Below are 21,625 nucleotides of genomic sequence, written 5' to 3'. Positions count from 1 at the left end.
TTTACTATAATTGTCGCAAAATTGTCGCAACTGCAACTACGCGATTTTTCGTGCGAGATTTTGACTGAAAAGCGTGAAAAGCAAGTTTTCCAAAAATTAACTACGTAGTAATAATTTTTAAATGGACTAGTCAGGTATTTATTAACTGCGACAGTTGCAACTGCGCAAGAAAGAAAGTCGCAACAGGGTTAAAAATTGACTAAATTTACTCCAGCTCAAACATGGAGCAGAAAAAGCTACTACCAAAGTAAAAAAGAAAAAATTGCTTACGTGAAAGAAAATTATCAACAGGCTGAAACCAGTTGATAAATAAGTCACACATAAGCAAAAAAAAAAGTAAGGGAAAAATTACTAAAAAAAAGAATACATAAGCAAACATTGATAAATGTCCCTCAATATATCCAATATAAGTCACATGGTCTCAAGGGGTTGTGCTATGCTGCAGTGGGTAGATGGATAGCATTACTTCAATAAACCCCTTCTACCCTGAGATTCACTAATCCGCTGCAGCATAGCCACGCCCCCTGGAGATCATATGACTCATGACATATTGAGGGAGATTTATCGAAACCTGTCCAGAGGAAAAGTTGCCCAGTTGCCCATAGCAACCAATCAGATCGCTTCTTTCATTTTGCAGAGGCCTTGTTAAAAATGAAAGAAGCGAGCTGATTGGTTGCTATGGGCAACTGGGCAACTTTTCCTCTAGACAGGCTTTAATACATCTCCCCAATTGTCTCTGTCCGCTGGGAAAGATCAGAGACAACAGTAAAATAGAAAGACTTCCGGGTGTGGGCCAAAGCTGTGCAGGGAGATAAGAAAAGCAAATTAAACAGTATTATAACTCGGCATCATGGGCAAAAACACTGAAAAAATCCTGGAATACCTCTTAAGTGGAGATGAACTACACCACAGAGCCAACCGATAGACAAGAGGAGTCCATGTTTTTCTAATCTTATACAACCAATTGCACCACTTTATACTGTACAGGTTTTAATAAATCTCCCCCAGTGTCTTTTTTTAATGAGTGAGTTATTGTGTCCGATCTGGTCCTGCCTTGGAGCATGTGAACGGTACTCCTACTCACTAAAATTTGCAGCGAGTTATGTATGCACTATCTCTATTCATTCCAATGATAGATTTGATTTGCTTCCCAATAGAGAAAGTAACTTTTGCATCACCTATAACCTGCTGCAAGTTTCAGCGAGTCTATCGAGTCTATTGCTCATTAGTGTTGAGCGGCATAGGCCATATTCGAATTTGCGAATATTCGCGAATATATGGACGAATATTCGTCATATATTCGCGAATATTCGCATATTCGCAATATTAGCTTTTATTTGCGCATATGCGAATATTCACGAATGCGAAAATTAGTATAAGAGAAAATTCGCATATACGAAAATTAGCATATGCAAATGTTCGCATATGCGGAAATTCGCGCCCCCGTCTCACACAGTAGTATTAGAGCCTTCTTTACACCACACAAGCTGGAAGCAGAGAGGGATGATCACTGTGATGTGTACTGTGAAAAAAAAACAAAAAAACGAACATTCGTAATTACGAATATATAGTGCTGTATTTGCGAATATTCGCGAATTCGCGAATATGCGATATTCGCGAATAAAATTCGCATTGCGAATATTCGCGAGCAACACTATTGCTCATCACTAGGGTTCAGCGCGAATATTCGAATAGCAAAGTTTGCGATTTTGAGAATAGTTCGAATATAGGGAAATATATTCGTTATGACGAATATATATATTTTTTCAAAGTACACATCACAATAATGTGTACAGTGATCCCTCAACTTACAATGGCCTCAACATACAATAGTTTCAACATACAATGGTCTTTTCTGGACCATTGGATCTTGAAACCAGACTCAACATACAATGCTATGGAATCTGCGAAACGTGTCAATGACTGGAAGAACCGACCAATCAGAATGGATATTTCACTGGTAAAACCGGTGTAATCCTAAAGTGCATGCACTGACTGGTGTCTGGTAGCGCCCCCTACAGTACAGGGAGGTATTACATGTTCTGTACAACTCTTTACCTCTGCCAGGGTTAGGTGCTCCTTTGGACACCAGGTGAGGATGGCTCCATTTTCCTTTTTTTAGGACACTGTGTGTACTGTACAGGACCCCGAAGAAGCTTCTGTCCTCTACATAGACCAGTGTTCCCCAAAGAGGGTGCCTCCAGCTGTTGCAAAACTACAACTCCCAGCATGCCCGGACAGCCTTCGGCTGTCCGGGCATGCTGGGAGTTGTAGTTTTGCAACAGCTGGAGGCACTCTGGTAGGGAAACAATGACATAGACAGTGATTTACAGCTCCCAGCAGATCTTTCTTACTTTTATATGGAAGGATTTGCTTTATCTGTATTAGTTATCTACTTAGTTTTCTTTAATCCTCACTTTTTCCTATTTTTAGATGACATTTTGGTGGCTTCAGAACCAATTACCAGGTTTCCATAGAGTTCTGGTCTCAACATACGATGATTTCAACATACAATGGTCGTCCTGGAACCAATTAATATTGGAACTTGAGGGACCACTGTACTGTGTAAATAAAAAGTGATCATCCCTCCCTGCTTCCAGCTTGTGGTCCAAAGAAGGTGAATATGGGAAAGTTAGCGAATATCGGCACTTTCAGAGGACACTGATCCCTTCCTTCTTTTAGCTTGTGGGCAAATCAGAAGCATGCAAATACAGTTGTCAGAGGTTAGTAACATCCCTAGCAACCAATAGGAAAGTAGTTTGTTGAAACATATAATCGCGCATGCACATTTTGCAAATTTCATTATGAATTTCGCTTGGAAAAAAAGTTAACGAATATGCGAAATTCGCGAATATAGGACGAATATTCGTCCATATATTCGGGAAATATCGCGAATTCGAATATGGCCTATGCCGCTCATCACTACTCATCACGTGAACCGGACGCAGGACTGAAATGGAGCTGATATTTTTGCTGGGACTGCCCCTTTGAAGCAAATGTATCATGGATTTTTTTTAAATGATTGATTAGAGCCAGGTACTAAAGTACAATATCTCACATATGTGAGTCCATCCCTCAAATTTTTATCAATAATTTGTTATGTTTTTTCATGTGACAACAAGTTAGTTCACCCCTGTAGTGGAAATGTCCAAATTGGGCACAGGTGTGAATGGGGAGCAGGTGTTATCGCTCTCCCACTCTCTAATACTGGTCACTGGAAGATCAACATGGCACCTCATTGTCAAGAACTCTCTGCAGATTTGAAAAAAGAATTGTTACTCTACATAAAGATGGCCTAGGCTATAGGAAGATTGCCAAGACCCTGAAACTGAGCTGCAGCACGACGGACAAGACCATACAGTGCTTTCACAGAACAGGTTTCACTCAGAATAGACCTCACCATGGTCGACCAAAGAAATTGAGTGCAAGTGCTCAGTGTCATATCCAGTGGCTGTCTTTGGGAGATAGACATATGAGTGCTGCAGAGCCTGAAGGAGTCAGCCTGTCAGTGATCTGACTATACGCCGCCCACTGCATCAAATTAGTCTACTAAATATGGTGCACAAGAAAGCCCTTAACCTCTAAAGGGCGCAAGGCGTACCTGTACGCCCTGTGCCGGTCTCCCAGTCTATAACGTGGGGTCACGCCATGACCCCGCATCATAACGGGTTGGTCCTGGTGGCAAATGAAAGCCGGGACCCTGTGCTAATAGCGTGTGGTGCACAATTAACCCTTTAGACGCAGCAATCAAAGTTGATTGCCGCGTCTAAAGTTGAAAAAATTGCATCCCGGCAGCTCAGTCGGGCTGATCGGGACCATCGCAGTAAAACTGCAAAGTCCAGATCAGCTAGGACACGAGTGGAGGGTCCGTTACCTGTCTCCAGCGTGTCTGATCGGCGATTGACTTCTCCATGCCTGAGATCTAGGCAGGAGAAGTCAAGCCCTGATAACACTGATCATCGGCATGTATTTCTATGCTGATTAGTGTTAGAAATCAGTGTAATGCATATTATAGCCACTAGAGGGGGGAGGGGGCTATAAAGTAGCAAAAAAAAGTTGAAAAAAAGTTACTAATGAGGAATTAACCCCTTCCTAATAAAAGTAAGAATCACCCCCCTTTTCCCATTTAAAAAAACAAAACTGTGTAAATAAAAATAAACATATGTGGTATTGCCCCGTGCAAAAATGTCTAAACTATAAAAATATATCAATAATTAAACCGCACAATCAATGGCATACACCTAAAAAAATTCCAAAGTCCAAAATAGCGCATTTTTGGTCACTTTTTATAGCACAAAAAAATGAATTAAAAGCGATCAAAAGGTCCAATCAAAACAAGCATGGTACCAATAAAAACTTTAGATCACGGCGCAAAAAATGACCCCTCATACCGGCCCTTATGCAGAAAAATAAAGAAGTTATAGGGGTCAGAAGATGACCATTTTAAACGTATACATTTTCCTGCATGTAGTTATGATTTTTTTCAGAAGTACAACAAAATCAAACCTATATAAGTAGGGTATCATTTTAATCGTATGGACCTACAGAATAAAGATAAGGTGTCATTTTTACTGAAAAATGCACTGCGTAGAAACGGAAGCCTCCAAAAGTTACAAAATTGCATTTTTCTTCAATTTTGTGGCACAATGAAAATAAGCCATAATATGGAATTTTAGGTACAAAATTTAGAGCATTATGATTTTTAGAAGGTGATGATGAAAAAATGAAAATGCAAAAAATGAAAAAAAAAAACCTGCGTCCTTAAGGGATTAAATAGTTTGCTGAAGATAAGCAGACTGAGGACATGGATTACTTGAACCGTGTACTGCGGTACAATGAAACCAAAATAAACGTATTTGGTTCAGATGGTGCCAAGTGTATGGGGCAGCAACCAGGTGAAGAATACAGAAACAAATATATCTTTCTAATAGTTAAGCATAATAGTGGGAGTGTCATAGTCTGGAGGTGCATGAGGCTTTATGGGGCAGCTGGCATTGGGGGGGAGGGGGTCACACAGTTCATAGAGGGAACCATGAATGCCAATGTGTACTGTGACAGACTGATCCTCTCCATTCAGAGACTGGGCCTCAGGGCAATATTACAAAATGATAATATCCCCAAACACCTCCAAAATGACCACTGTCTTGCTAAAGAAGCTAAGGGTAAAGGTGATGGACTGGCCATGCTTGTCTCCAGACCTAAACCCTATTGAGAATCTGTGGGGCATCTTCATATGGAAGGTAGTAAAGTGCAAGGTCTCTAACATCTACCATCTCTGTGATTTTGCCATGGAGGAGTGGAAGAGGACTCCAGTGGTAACCTTTTGTAATCTGTTTCTATTTTCTGATTATAATTTTACTTCATTTAGAAATATACTTTACAGCAAGCACCAAAGAAATAGACACAATAAACTGTCCAAGACCCTACTGACATAAATGGGATAGATCATTCCAAAGGGAGGGTAGCTGTGTGCTTTACTCATTTTAAATGGTGATGGATCCAGTATTATCTATATACTGGTGTCACCTTTCACTGCCATGATAAGGAGGATGCAGAGTACATGAAAATAAACCTTGTCAGAAGGCACTGTTCAGAACATCAGAAGAATCAGGTGAAAGCCAGATCGAGATGAAAGTGCTAGGAAGCACTGTGTTTATTTAAATACCAGATAGACGCGTTTCGGAGGATCATACCTCCTTCCTCAGAATGGCATCTGAGGAAGGAGGTATGATCCTCCGAAACGCATCTATCTGGTATTTAAATAAACACAGTGCTTCCTAGCACTTTCATCTCGATCTGGCTTCCACCTGATTCTTCTGATGTTCTGAACAGTGCCTTCTGACAAGGTTTATTTTCCTGTACTCTGCATGCACTTCATGGGAGAAGTTCCTTTCTACCCATTCCTACCTTGGGCCCAGCAGTTAATATTCAGAGGATCTCTCTATACCCCATAGGGGTTATATGCGCATATTCTACGTGGTCAGGTGAGCGGCCATTTCAAAGAGCCCCCCTCTGCCCTGAGTCATTCAGGGACCACGGTATCTTGGGTAATACGCGAGGCGCTGTCCTCTTTTTTCTCTTTTTCTTTCCACTATGATAAGGAGGAGAATGCTAGAAAGTGATTTAGACAATGTATTAGGGCAAGGCCATTGCTTTGAGCCCTTCACAGTTGTTAGACCCTTTCTGATCATACATTTATGGCACATGCAATCAATACATCATTGGGTCATCACGGAAAAATAACCTATTAAATAACTTTTTTTTGTTTTTTTTGTTTTTTATCCCACAAAATGTTGGAATATTGTTAGATCAGTGGGGGTCTGACTGCTGGGTCCCCAACTGATCCTAAAAATGAAGGTGAAGATCCTTTAATTGGGTAGTTCCATAGATCCCTTCATAGGAATTGGCTGGGTTATCACTATGTAGGGAGCCTGTACAGAGGCTACAGCACTAAATGAGCATTGCAGCTCCTTCTTTCTTAGGATTGCTGGGGACCCTGCCAGATAGACATATACCATCACTTTCTGTGATAGCAAAACCTTTTACTATATATTGCTTTTCCTGCAAATTTACTTATCAGTAAAGTACAGAGCAGTCCTTAAAAGTATGTACTTGAAGCAAAAAAATGTATATATAGAACGCTGACCTAAGCCCCAAAGGATAGGCAGCAGATATGTGGATTCCAATACATAACAAATATCATGGCTAAAAATGATTATGCATTAAGCATTTTTGAGAATTTCTTTGCAGATTACGGTTAAAAAATGTGCATTAAAAAATATTGCCATATTTTTTACACAGTTTGTATATACCCTGAAATTAATTCTTATGAAGTCAAACCATTTCAATGTTTTCTTTTGCTGGAAGCAGTTGCCAACAATAGTGTGAACACACATTCTATAATTCCATGATAACAAACAGCACTCGTACTGAAAAATGTAAGTTCAAAGATAAAATATTAAACTGGTTAAAAATAAAACTTTATGTTATATTTTTTCTATCAAACAGCTATAAAAGGTGGCATTTTATCAGACTATGTAAATACTTGTACATTTATTGTAGAGTTTTGTATTCTAAAATGAAAAAACATCCATGAATACTATGTCAGCCCATGATATGCCTTCTTCTGCTTCAGACAGTCAATGATGAGTCCTTTGATAAAAAACTGGAGCTCCAGGGACAGGCTTTAAAGGGGTACTCCGGTGCTTAGACATCTTATCCCCTATCCAAAGGATAGGGGATAAGATGCCTGATCGCGGGAGTCCTGCCGCTGGGGACCCCCGGGATCTTGCACGCGGCACCCCGTTTGTAATCAGTCCCCTGAGCGTGTTCACTCCAGGACTGATTACCAGCGACTACAGGGCGGGCGGCGTGTGATGTCACGCCCCCGCCCCCGTGTGATGTCATGCTCCGCCCCTTAATGCAAGCCTACGGGAGGGGGCGTGACAGCTATCACGCCCCCTCCCGTAGGCTTGCATTGAGGGGCGGAGTGTGACATCACATGGGGGCAGGGGCGTGACGTCACACGCCGCCCGCCCTATAGTCGCCGGTAATCAGTCCCGGAGCGAAAATGCTCCGGGGACTGATTACAAATGGGGTGCCGTGTGCAAGATCCCGGGGTCCCCAGCGGCGGGACTCCCGCGATCAGGCATCTTATCCCCTATCCTTTGGATAGGGGATAAGATGTCTAAGCACCAGAGTACCCTTTAATCTGTGTGGAAACCTTGTACTAAGTGTCTAGATTTCCTGCAGCACCACCACAGGAGAATATAAGCATTACACAGTACACATTCAAATTATTGCATTGTCTCTCTAATGCCAGACACGGCTGGTCCTTCAGAGTGAGAGATGCTTTTGTAGTTGTTTTTACCTATGGCCAAGAGATGAGAATCTCAAAGAGAAGACCCCCCCCCCCCCCCCTTCAATAGGATAAATGTAGATTGGTTTTCTAAATGTGACTGTTAGTTACATATATGTCACCCAATATGACTGTCTCTACAGCTTTCTCTACTAGCCAGCCACATCATTTAATTTCAGGACAACATGTGTCAATATGTGTTACTGGAGAATATAGATTTTATTGAGGGGGTCTTATACACTTCCACTCTGTTGTATTCAACACGATTTTATTTTACATGATCACCGATTCATATAAAGGGTGCTATGTCATACAATATTCTCCTGCAGCTACAATTTCAGGGAAAGTGAGTGACATCTCGAAACATCCCACCTACGATAACAGCTGATTATAGGTGGTTAGAGGAGCATGATGCTTCCATACCAAGAAGGGGTTATCCAAATGGGTCAACCTCTTTAAAGGCAATTATGTCTTTTTCGGCAGTTTTACTGTGAATGATTGAATCCCATGGGTTTTCTGTACGGCCTCCTGTACAAGTACAGGTTTTGATTTATCTATTTCATGCAGTTTTAAGCTAAAAACCAGAGTGGTTTCAGAAATATGAACTTTTTCTCCCTGTATAATCCACATTTGGTCTTGGCTTTAAAAATGACAAAAACAATCCTGAACAAAACCTGCATGTGTCTGGATGCCCTTAGTGTATAAGCAATAGTACAAACAATACTAATCTATAAAATATCGAGAAGTGGTGCCTGCTTCTCTGGATATGATCCATTGTTCATAGATCAATGAAGAAAAAATGTTGAAGGCAGCACTCCAAAGAATTCCATGATCCTTTTTTATTACTCTAGAAACATGCAACCTTTCTGCTCAGCAGAGCTTGAGAAGGGCTCTGCTGAGCTGAGAATTTGCATGTTTCTTGTGTATTAAAGATGGATTACTGAATTCTATGAAGTTCTGGCTTCAACATTTTTACCCTAAAGGTCTATGCACACAATGAAAACTTTCGTCTGAATTATCCTGAACAGAATTCAGCTTGTTTTCAATGTGAGTCTGCTGCTGTGTGCACACATACTGCCATATTTTATTCTGCTGCAGAAATTCTGGATTCTTGACTAAATTATGAACATGTTTATTCTTTAGGCGGAATTCCACCTGCAATTGCATTGCTATCAATGGGGAGGACACTTAATGGCTGTTTTATTAGTCTGCGGCACATGACAGAAATTCTGTACTGTGCATGGGCCCTTAGTGCTTATAGTCCAGTTGCATTCTTCTGTTTAGACTGCTACTAAATCAGATCAAAAGATGGCAATTGCCACAATGTTGTAATAATTATGGTAAAATGCATGATTTGGCTGCGCCATGCCAATTCCCTTTGTTATGTTTTGTGCTTTAATGCCCATGATCAATAACTCAGATGGACAAGACGCTTGCTCTGTGCTCTATTTAAGTGAGCAGTCTCTTTCCGGAATCACTTAATGTGTCCTGAATGAGTGATATATTACCCATCCCCTCAAACAACGGGAAAGATATTAAATGGCTGGACATCATACAGGGCCATTAATCTGCTAAATGCTAAAGAAGATCATTACACTACAGAACAATTAGTACCTGTCAATGTAGGTTACCTAATAGTGAGTCTAAGCGAATAAATATTGCTACGGCAGTTTAGCCTTTGGACCTGGAGAGTCCATCACACAACAAAAGGGGCCAAATCAGAACGGTAAGGAATGAAGTGATCTGTCAAAGTTTTACAATATAATGGTACCCTAGGAAATGACTATAATAAACTGGTACAGCATCTAATAGGTCAGTTGTGTAAAATAACAATGTAACCGGTTAGCACAATGCATATTGCTGAATGATTGTAGTAAGGGAAATAACACATGACAATTTATGTTATTTGATGAAATTCCATTTACAATATCTATGATTCACACAAAAACACACAACAGTAGTATGGTCAGAATCCAATCCTCAATCTTATTAAAAGAAACACAAAATAATTTATATATGAATCAAATATAATAGAATGTAAATTAAATGGTCTGTCTTATCAGGACATCAGAGAGGGGGTCCCCCTTATGAATCAGGGCCAAAAGTTGCGAACAAACATTAACATTTCAGAACCATTGGGCTGTGTTGCATCATTCTTTTGCAGATTGCTTTAATCGTATTATTCTTTCTGGCCATAAACTCTCATTGAATCTCAGTCTATGTCTCCACCAAACTTGATAACAATCTTCTTTTTCCATATCACAGTTTCGAAACTTGCCTTCAGTGCTACCGTGTTTCCCCGAAAATAAACCCTACCCCGAAAGTAAGCCCTAGCAGTATTTTCAGGGTGGGCTGCAATATAAGCCCTTCCCCCGTAAATAAGACCTAGGCCAGGGGTAATCAACTGGCGGACCACAGTCCAGATCCGGACCATGGCCGCCAGTAATGCATGCAGACCCGACCCCACTCCCCCCCCCCCCCGCCCTCCTTTGGCTGGTCCCATATCTCAGTGTTTTCAAACCAGGGTGCCTCCAGCTGTGGCCAAACTACAACTCCCAGCATGCACGGACAGCCTTTGGCTGTCCGGGCATCCTGGGAGTTGTAGTTTGACCACAGCTGGAGGCACCCTGGTTGGGAAACACTGCCATATCTAACTATCTATCCTACACCTTCATACCGTACGGAAGCTGCAGTGGGACCTCCTTCTGTTGCTTAGCAGCCGGAGGCAGGGACGCTGTCACTTTAAAACGTTGGCACGTATGCACGGCCAACATCACGGACGTGTCCCTGCCCCCGGCTGCTAAGCAACAGAAGGAGGTCCCGCCGCCGCCGAGAGCTGCAGCTTCCGTATGAAGGTGTAAGGTATGGTAGTTTATTATGGCAGAGGGGTGGGGGGCACTGTAGGAGTGTGGAGGACGACGGGGAAAGGGGTGGATGGGGGGCTGTAACAGTGTGGAGGATGGGGTGGGCTGTAGCAGTATGGAGGATGGGGGGCTGTAGCAGTGTGGAGGATGGGGGGGCTGTAGCAGTGTGGAGGATGGGGGGGGGCTGTAGCAGTGTGGAGGATGGGGGGCTGTGGGAGGATGGGGGGCTGTAGCAGTGTGGAGGATGGGGGGCTGTGGGAGGATGGGGGGCTGTAGCAGAGTGGAAGATGGGGGGGTGCGGCATCCTCCACACTGCTACAGCCCCCCATCCTCCACACTGCTACAGCCCCCATCCTCCACACTGCTACAGCCCCCCATCCTCCCACAGCCCCCCATCCTCCACACTCCTGCAGCTCCCCATAAATAAATAAGCCCTACCCTGAAAATAAGCCCTAGTGTGTTTTTTTGGGACTAAAATTAATTTAAGACCCGGGCTTTTTTTCGGAGAAACACGGGTATGTATGTAGATGACAAGAAACAAGGGACAGGAAAACTGCCCGGAAACTTAGGACACAACCAAGAGAAGACTTTTGTTATTTTAGACTCATGACTTAATTTAGAACAGCTAAGCATCACTTGTTCTGGCACTAGAGAACATTGCTAGAGGCGACCCAAGAGATTCTGCACTGAACGTGGCTTAGTCTATGAAGCATCTTTATTCACGTCCATAAAAAGTATTACCATCAACTAATCTCTAGACACCAACTATTATAATTGAAGTGACTTAAGCCTTAGTAACTTAAGGGTCTGCAAGTCTCTATTGAACACACTGTATCAATCATTACTATGTAGGCTCCTGCAAAACGGACATAATATACAGTCTAATACAGTAGGTAGAGCACATAATAAAACACACTTTTGCTGTTGTCTGACATTTAACAAGCATTATCCAGATATTGTACATTTTGTGTATAACATACATCATGGCAAAACTGTGGTGGGCTATTAAAGGGGTACTCCACTACCCAGCATTTGGAACATTTAGTTCCGAATGCTGGGTGCGGGCTTAGGGGGTCACCACGCCCTCTTCATGACATCATGCCCTGCCACTCATGACATCGCACCCCGCCCCCTCAATGCAAGTCTATGGGAGGGGGCGTGACGGCCTTCCCGCGCCCTCCCATAGACTTGCATTGAGGGGGCAGGGTGTGACATGACTAGGGGGGTGGCAAGAAAACTTGCGGTTTACCCTTAGCCTAAGGGTATATTCCCACTTACAGGATCTGCTCTAGATTTGACACTGTGTTCAGTCAATTAACTTTTATTAAAATCTGCAGCTTGAAATATGCGCAGGATAATGTACGTATGAATGCACCTTAAGGGTTGGGTCACACATAGCATATACATAGCATATTTTACAAAATCAGCTGTACAGTGTACAGACACACAGGGTTACCTGGTGGCAACCTCACAGCACACAAAGAGCTGCCACAGGGTAGCCCTGTGTGTCTGCTCATAGGACAATATGCAGCAAATTTCCTGTTGTTCAGCATGAAATACTCTGCAAATAAGCAATGTGTGACCCTACCCTAAAAGAGTACATTTATACATTTATGAAAGTGGTTGTAATGCGCTATAAAGAACATAATTATAGACAGAGACAACGATGTCTCTTCAAGCAGATGGCTCCAATAGAGGGTATGTTTGTATTTGTTTGCAAATATTTTCCCTGGGTGTTACTTTTTTGTCATGTTTCTCCAGCCCACATGTTCTGTAGACTTGTGAAAAGGACTGAGATTCACACCAGACGGGCCCACAGTCTTGCCTCCTTCAGAAATTCACATGTACGCAGACACTAACAGAAGCAAACAGTTGGTCAGCATTCTACACAAGACAATCAACTATAAAAGTGTAATGTTTCACGCTAGGAAAATATATGGATTCATTTATGTCATTGCCTGTGGGATCCCTAACATGTAAGTATATATACATGGAAGAATAGGTTAATTGAATAAAACATCATTGATCAGCAACATTGATTATTTGCAGATGTATCGTTGCCTTTCTCCTTATTACTGTTCATATTTGCTATGGCTGTACATACGTATCAACTAGAGAAGGCAAAAGGCTGCTTGGCACACTTGTGCTGCTTACCTTTGTGTGAGAAAGAATTGTCAGAAAATGCAACACGGTCAATTTATTTCCCCACAACTGGAATCTGGCAAGCCTCCAACAGCAAGTAACATTGCCAGCAGATCAGTGATATACATAGCACAAAGGGAGCCCCATTATGAATTCTAAACATAGCCCCTATCATGGTGATAGGTTTTGCCATCCAAGGTTGAGGGAGCTATTGTATGATTCCCGCTCTATGCGGTTTCTATGATCCATGGGTTAATGCCTCATTCCCTTGTTTGCTTAAATAACAGGGTTTCCGGTCTCTAAGCATCTGCATGGTCTTCCTCTATAGTCTGGTTGTACTCATTTTCAGTAGATCCTGATGGATCACCACATATCAATGTAAGGTCGATGTCCAGCTTCATTAAGGACCCAGCCCATTTTCACCTTAAGGACAAGTGCATTTTTTGCACATCTGACCACTGGCATTAATAAATCTGGGATTCTTTTACTTATGAATTTGATTCAGAGATAGTTTTTTTCATGACATATTCTACTTTAACGTAAATTTTCATTGATACTTGCATCATTTCTTGGTGAAAAATTTCCAAATTTAATGAAAAATTTGAAGCTAACTTTGAAGCTCTCTGCTTGTAAGCAAAATAGACATTCCAAATAAAAGGAGTAAAAGGAGAAAAAGCCCCCCAAAATGTGTAACCCAATTTCTCTTGAGTAAGGAAATACCTCCTTTACATCTACATATGTGGATGTAAAGTGCTCTGTGGGTGCACTAGGGGCTCAGAAGAGAAGGAGTGACAATGGGATTTTGTAGAGTGAATTTTGCTGAAATGGTTTTTGGGGGGCATGTCGCTTTTCGGAAGCCCCTATGGTGCCATAACAGCTAATAAAAACCCACATGGCATAATATTTTGGAAACTACACTCCTCATGGCACGTAACATGGGGTACAGTAAGCCTTATCACTTCACAGGTGTTTGACGACTTTTCGATAAAGTCGGATGTGTAAATTAATTATTTTTTTTTTGCACTAAAAGGCAGTTTTTTCCCCAAATGTAAAGTTTTTACAAGGGGTAATAGGAGAAAATTCCCCTGAAAAGTTGTAACCCCATCTCTTCTGAGTATGGAAATATCCCATATGTGGACGTCAAGTTCACTATGGGCGCACTACAATGCTAAGAAGAGGAGGAGTCACATTTGGCTTTTTGAAAGAAAATTTTCGGAAGCCCCTGTGGTGCCATAACAGCAAAAAAATCCCCACTTGGCATACTATTTGGAAAACACTACTCCTCAAGGAACGTAACAAGGGGTACAGTGATGCTTTACACCCCACAAGTGTTTGACAATTTTCCGCTAAAGTCAGAAAATTTGGAAACTACACCCCTCACGAAATGTAATAAGGGGTGCAGTGAGCATTTACACCCCACTGGCGTTTGACAGATATTTGGAACAGTGGGCTGTGCAAATGAAAAATTAGATGTTTCATTTTCATGGACCACTGTTCAAAAAATCTGCCAGACACCAGTGGGGTGTAAATGATCACTGCACCCCTTGTTACATTCCTTGAGGAGTGTAGTTTCCAAAATGGGGTCACAGGTGGGGGGGGGCAGGGGTCCACTGTTCTGGCACCATGGGGGCTTTGTAAATGCACATAGCCTTCAATTCCAGACACATCCTCTCTCCAAAAGCTCAATGGTGCGCCTTCTCTTCTGAACATTGTAGTGCACCGCAGAGCACTTGGGGTATTTATATACCCAGAAGAAATGGAGTTACAAATTTTGGGGGCTTTTTTCCTATTACCCATTGTGAAATTGAAAAAGTTTGGGATAACACTAGCATTTTTGTGACAAAAATACAAATTTTTCATTTTCATGTCCAACTTTAATGAAAAATCTTCAAACACCTGTGGGGGTGTTAAGGCTCACTATACCCCTTGTGACGTTCCGTGAGGGGTGTAGTTTCCAAAATGGGGTCACATGTGATTTTTTTTTTTTGCGTTTATGTCAGAATCGTTGTAACAATCAGCCACTCCTGTGCAAATCACCACAAATGTACAATGTGCGCTCTCACTCCTGAGCCTTGTTGTGCGCCCGCAGAGCATTTTACGCCCACATATGGGGTATTTCCATACTCAGGAGAAATTGTTTTACAAATTTTGGGGGTCTTTTGTTCCTTTTACCTCTTGTGAAAATATAAAGTATTGGGCAACAATTACATTTTTGTTTTATAATAACATGCTAGAGTAGACCCCAACTTTAAACCCCAACCTTTTCATAAGCGTTGAAAGCAGAAAAAGCCCCACAAAATTTGCTAGGCAATTTCTACCGAGTACGTAAATAAGCCATATGTGGCCCTAAACTGTTGCCTTGAAATACGACAGGGCTCCAAAGTGAAAGAGTGCAATGCGCATTTGAGGCTTAAATTAGGGATTTGCATAGGGAAGGATCCAGATGCAAGAATTACACTTGCCTCTGATACCAAAATAATCCTACATCAGTGTTTCTCAAACAGGGTGCCTCCATCTGTTTCAAAACTCCCAGCATGCTTGGATAGTCAATGGCTGTCCGGCAATGCTGTGAGTTGTTGTTTTGCAACAGCTGGAGGCTCTGTTTTGGAAACAGCGCCATACCAGATGTTTTTCATTTTTATTGGGAGTGAGGGGTAACTGTGTAGGGGTATGTGTATATGTAATGTTTTACCCTTTATTTTGTGTAGTGTACTGTTTTTAGGGTACATTCACATGGGTGGGGGTTTACAGCGAGTAAACTCCTGCTGGAGTTTGAGCTGCAGCGGAAAATTTGCTGCATATCCAACTTGCACTACAAGTACACACTCCCGGCACACGCTCTCGCCCTATGGAGTAGGGGCGGAGCGGGTGCCGTTAGGGACATACCCACAGCAGGTGATCGTGAGGTGGCACCAGTGCCGCCTCACTCCTACTGCTAAAGGGTAAGAGGTGCCGTGTCGGACAGCACCAATTACCTTTTTTTTCCGGGTCACTAGGTCACCGGGGACCCGATTGACCCGGAATCGCCACAAATCACCGATCTGAATTGACTGGTGATTTGCATTCTCAGTACCCCCCCAGGGGTTTGCACGGGGTGCCTGCTAAATGATTTCAGCAGGTATCCCAGTCTGATCCCTGCCCGGCATGCAGCGGGGACCGGAATTCCCATGGCCGTACAGGTACACCCTGGGTCCTTAAGTCCCAGGACATCAGGGCGTCCCTGAACGCCCTGGTTCCTTAATGGGTTAAAGAGGTATTCCCAAAGGATAGGGGATAAAAATCTCATTGTGGTGATCTGACTTCTGGTGTCCCTACCGAAAATTGTCCCCTGAATGAATGGAGTTCAGCCTAGGTGCAAAACCAGCACTCTATTCATTCTCTATGGGGCTTCCAAACATTGATAAACACTAAGGCTGGAGCTTTCCAGTTGGAGTTATTACTCACATATTATAGTCATACAATTTATTTAGCAGTGGTTAACAACAAGAGAAGCAGTCACCAGAAGACCCATTTTCAAAAAAGTCTGACGTTGTTAATCTCAGTCAATAAAATGGTAGCATTTTCAAAAAGCAAAATGTCCACCAATCCTCAGTGCTGTGGTATTAATGGTTGTAATAAAGAACACATGGCACAATTATTCAATACAAACAGATACGTGAGCTCAATGTACAACAGAAGATCCCTTACCTTGGTAATAGAATCGAAAGGTGCCCAGATTTGATGGCTGTAAACTTTGAAAACGCACCATGACCTGATTGGTTGGACTTCGGATAACTTGGCCCCTCATTAGAAAGGACTCATTGGCCAGAATGACGGGCTCCACACCTTCTAAGCTTTCCACCGTGACTGTCTCACCTTCCAGTAGACTAATGTTTTGCACCTGTAAAAAGATATGTAGCCATTTTTATGTCTTACAACATTTATTCAGGTGTCCAATTAACTCGTCACAAAGTAATTTTTAGATAAAACATAAAAATAGATGTCTTTACAGCATTATCTGCTCAGCTAAGGATGTGCAACACAATTACCATTGGATGGGAAGAACCTGTGATTTAAACTGATGTATTTGGCACCATAATAGCTAATGGTGTACTAAAAAGCCAGCCTAACATAAAAACTACAGGTACATTCCCTATTGGTTTACAATTTTATGTTGAGAAGAGCATTGTTAAGGGCCATTAAAATAAAATATTTCCCTACTAAAATAAAAATAATTCCCTTACTTAAAGTTTTCCTCCTGTATTTCTCCCCCTGCCTATCTGATTTTGGACATGGAGAAAACCACATGACACCCATGGAGGATCATTTTTGGGTCCTATTTTAAGTAAGGCTTTTTCACACCAAGTTACTGGATAGTATTTGATGCCATCCTACACAATCTGCTCTTATATACTCTGGATAGATTTTGTTTTTCTGGATTTAGATAGGAAGCGACAAATGCAGTTTCCAGCTGGGCAGAATAGCAAATACACACTTTTTACAATAGAAAGCTGTGTATCCACTCAACGGATACATTACCAGGTTCTTTATGCCCTTGACCTATGCATCCAAAGGAAACAGAAAAACTGTGTGAAAAGAGCCTTAGGGGACCCATACGCAATATTCGCTGTAACAACTGTACCACCCAGCATGCATTAGCGCCTCTCCATTCCCAATGTCAAATCAGATGGGAGAGTAACATTATAGGGACACTTGAAGATCTTTTTGTCTGTCCATTTGCCCATTGCATGTTGTTATCAGTAATGGACTCGCTTAGGCTAAGCTCAGGTCTGGTTTGACACTTCATTAGAGAGCTCCATCCAGAAAGAGTCGGATGGTCCGTTGCACAACGAACACCAATGGGTCCCATTGACTTTGAATGGGGTAGTTCGTGTTGCTGTCTGGTGTCCATTGTATTGAAAGTGTTGAGCAGGAAAAAAATATTGACCTTCAGTCATTTTACTAAAATCTGCAAATAGAGTTCTCTGATTGGAGCTCAAACACAGATGTGAACAAGGCCTTACTAGAGAACTAGAGAATTCTGGCTACAAGATTCCATTAGAAAACAACTCAGTACATGACCAAGGAACAAATAATTTTCCATTAGGGTGTGTTTCTTATGCTTTGATTCAGAAATAATCTTATTTAAATACATTTACAATGAAAATAAAGCGTGGACATATATATTTTATGTATCGGCGGAGAGTGGAGCCTCAGAATAATTCCCTTTGATAGGCACAACATACACCAGACTAACAATGGTTGCTACCAAGCAGCAAATCTGCTCAGTTATTTATCATTGAAAAAAATATTGGATGTATCATACCTGACAAGGAAGGAGTCTAAGAAAGCTAGGTAAGGCTGGGTTCACATATGTCCGCCGTGAACCCAGCCTAAAACTCAATGCAACTGATGCTACAACTGATGGCAACGTTCATTAGTGGTCATCAGCTGTTTAGCCTCCACCACCTATTATTTCTGAATGCCAGATGGGGGAACGCAGCAAGATGCATTCCCCTGCCGGTGACAGTCCGGTGTTTCCAACCATCCGGCGTCCAAACTGAGATCCTGGATGATTATGAACTGTCCCATTCAAATGAATGGAATCAGTTCTTGCATTAGTTTCCCTCTGGTGCTTTTTAGCAAGCAATGGAGGGAAAATATTTCTGATGCCAGACATATGTGAACTAGCCCTAATAACCACTGCGGTAGCTGTATGGACACTGCGGTAGCTGTATGGGCATCCAGTTTCACAGAAACATACACTGCTCAAAAAAAGGGAACCCTAAGATAACACATCCTAGATCTGAATGAATGAACTAATCATATGAAATACTTTCGTCTTTACATAGTTGAATGTGCTGACAACAAAATCACACAAAAATTATCAATGGAAATCACATTTTCAATCCATGAAGGTCTGGATATGGAGTCACATTCAAAATAAAATTGGAAAACCATACTACGGGCTGATCCAACTTTGATGTAATGTCCTTAAAACAAGTCAAGATGAGGCTCAGTGGTGTGTGTGGCCTCCACGTGCCCGTATGACCTCCATACAATGCCTGGGCATGCTCCTGATGAGGTGGCAGATGGTCTCCTGAAGGATGTCCTCCCATACCTGGACTAAAGCATCTGCCAACTCCTGGACAGTCTGTGGTACAATGTGGCATTGGTGGATGGAGCGAGACATGATGTCCCAGATTTGCTCAATCGGATTCAGGTCTGGGGAACGGGCGGCCCAGTCCATAGCATCAATGCCTTCCTCTTGCAAGAAGTGCTGACATATTCCAGCCACATGAGGTCTAGCATTGTCTTGCATTAAGAGGAACCCAGGGCCAACCGCACCAGCATATGGTCTCACAAGGGGTTTGAGGATTCTCATCTCGGTACCTAATGGCAGTCAGGCTACCTCTGGCAAGCACATGTAGAGCTATGCGGCCCCCCAAAGAAATGCCACCACACATCATTACTGACCCACCGCCAAACCAGTCATGCTGGAGGATGTTGCAGGCAGCAGAACGTTCTCCACGGCATCTCCAAACTCTGTCACATCTGTCACATGTGCTCAGTGTGAACCTGCTTTCATCTGTGAAGAGCACAGGGCACCAGTGGCAAATTTGTCAATCTCTGGCAAATCCCAAACGTCCTGCACAGTGTTGGGTTGTAAGCACAACCCCCACCTGTAGATGTCGGGCCCTCATGCCACCCTCATGGAATCTGTTTCTGGCCCTTTGAGTAGGCCCATTTTGACCTGTTGGAGGTCATTTTGCAGGGCTCTGGCAGTGCTCCTCCTGCTCCTCCTTGCACAAAGGTGGAAGTAGCAGCCCTGCTGCTGATTTGTTCCCTCCTACAGCCTCTTCTACATCTCCTGATGTACTGGCCTGTCTCCTGGTAGCGCCTCCATGCTCTGGACACTATGCTGATTGACACAGCAAACCTTCTTGCCACAGCTCGCACTGATGTGCCATCCTGGATGAGCTGCACTACCTGAGCCACTTGTGTGGGTTGTAGACTCAGTCTCATGCTACCAACAGAGTGAAAGCACCGCCAGCATTCAAAAGTGGCCAAAAACATCAGCCAGGAAGCATAGGAACTGAGAAGTGGTCTGTGGTCACCACCTGCAGAACCACTCCTTTATTGGGGGGTGTCTTGCTAATTACCTATAGTTTCCACCTGTTATCTGTTCCATTTGCACAACAGCATGTGACATTGATTGTCAATCAGTGTTGCTTCCTGAGTGGACAGTGTGGTTTCACAGAAGTGTGATTGATTTGGAGTTACGTTGTGTTGATTAAGTGTTCCCTTTATTTATCTATTTTTTTGAGCAGTGTAGCAACAAGAGAGTGGTGGTTTATTTTTTATTTTTAAAAGGAACAATGTGTATGGACTTGCTCTGAATTCAAACTATTATCATATTTAACATTCAGCACAGAGAATACAAATATTATGTGGGTTTGGCCAAAACTTATAAGAATGCAGAGGACAATTTACTAGCAATTAGGGACAATACCGAAGCACCAAGCATGAGACTTTGATATAATCAAACTGCAGGTCTGTAATAATAATTGTATCCTTAACGCAAAACATAAATCAAATGTAATAATCGTCTGGTTATATTTGTAGAAACAGATGAAATTCAGTCACTCGCTCTCTTAATTTTCAGATCAGGATTTTGCACTTGCAGGTACACAGCTACTGAATTTCCTGAATACTAAATTAAAATATATTTCAGCTGAAGATAAATCTTGTGATTCTTTTCCGGCTTGATACATTATGGGCAATTGTTCGAATTTAACATGAGTAAAACCGCTGGAAATTGATTCTGGAGGAAAATGAAGTGAACTGCTAACCTTTGTGAGCCATGTATATTGCTGCTTTTCATGCTGAATATTTCAGCCTGTTGCTGTAATTTAATTCTCTAATTCATCATCTCCTGTTCTGTTGCATATACTTGGATCACGTGTTACATGGCATAACGATAAACATTGCCAAAAAGGTGTTGCCAAATTTATTATGTGTTAAAAGGAAAAGTATGACTTACAAAAAGTTATCCTCAGTTTTTAAAACAGCCCTGATCGTCCTGCAGTAACCCAGCATGACCACTACACAATGTACGGAGCTGTTCTCAGTGTATTCAGGTGCCACGGCTCTGGTGAATAGCTGCTTGCTACGGAAGCTGGGTATTGGCATCTCACCAATCTGAAATTGTTGATCTATCCTAAGCTCATCAATATTATTTGCTTAGCAAACCCCTTAAAAGGACAACTTTCAGCAGTATTTGCAGCTAACAGCTACAGACAGCATTGGATGACTGTGTATAAAAGCAAATTGTACCTGCCCGGCAGATGATGGTGATGGTGGCAACAATTATAAAATCACCTTTTAATTTCAAAGCCAATAGTTAAGGGGGTCAGGCTGAGATGCTTAAAGGGGTTATCCACCATAAGGTGCTTTTAGTACTTACTTGGAATAATCCCAGGAAGTAGATAGGAAAATGTACTCCTTCAGGTGCTTCACCCTGTGTTGGTATGTGTGCTAAGCCACACTGGAGTGAACTGGGAGCAGGCTGTGAGTTGGAGCTAATGCTGCTGTAATTGCCCACTGGCTCCTGGTATTGCCCACACGGCATAGCTTTTCCATCACGGACCTTATGACTACGGGTGAAGCACCTGAAGGAGTACATTTTCCTACCTACTTCTGTGGGATTATCCCAAGCATCTCCTGACCGACCCAAGGCTTCCTCCAGAAGGGATAGCTCTGCCTGCACCCCCTCTACCTG

The 21,625-nt window shown here is 42.3% G+C and overlaps 1 protein-coding gene across 2 annotated transcripts in view; it reads right to left on the bottom strand.

Annotated features, from left to right (window-relative positions):
- SEZ6 (seizure related 6 homolog) overlaps positions 1-21,625 on the bottom strand; it is a 707,842-nt gene that overhangs the window by 158,737 nt on the left and 527,480 nt on the right. For both annotated transcript variants that reach the window (XM_056559052.1, XM_056559053.1), the window contains exon 4: positions 16,552-16,744. In XM_056559052.1, coding sequence (XP_056415027.1) covers positions 16,552-16,744 — 193 coding nt within the window. The remainder of the gene's footprint in view (positions 1-16,551; positions 16,745-21,625) is intronic.

The sequence above is a fragment of the Hyla sarda genome, chromosome 2, assembly GCF_029499605.1.
Source record: "Hyla sarda isolate aHylSar1 chromosome 2, aHylSar1.hap1, whole genome shotgun sequence".
Taxonomy (NCBI): Eukaryota; Metazoa; Chordata; class Amphibia; order Anura; family Hylidae; genus Hyla; species Hyla sarda.
Note: the sequence above shows the minus strand (reverse complement) of the source record. Positions and strands in the feature narration are given on the sequence as shown.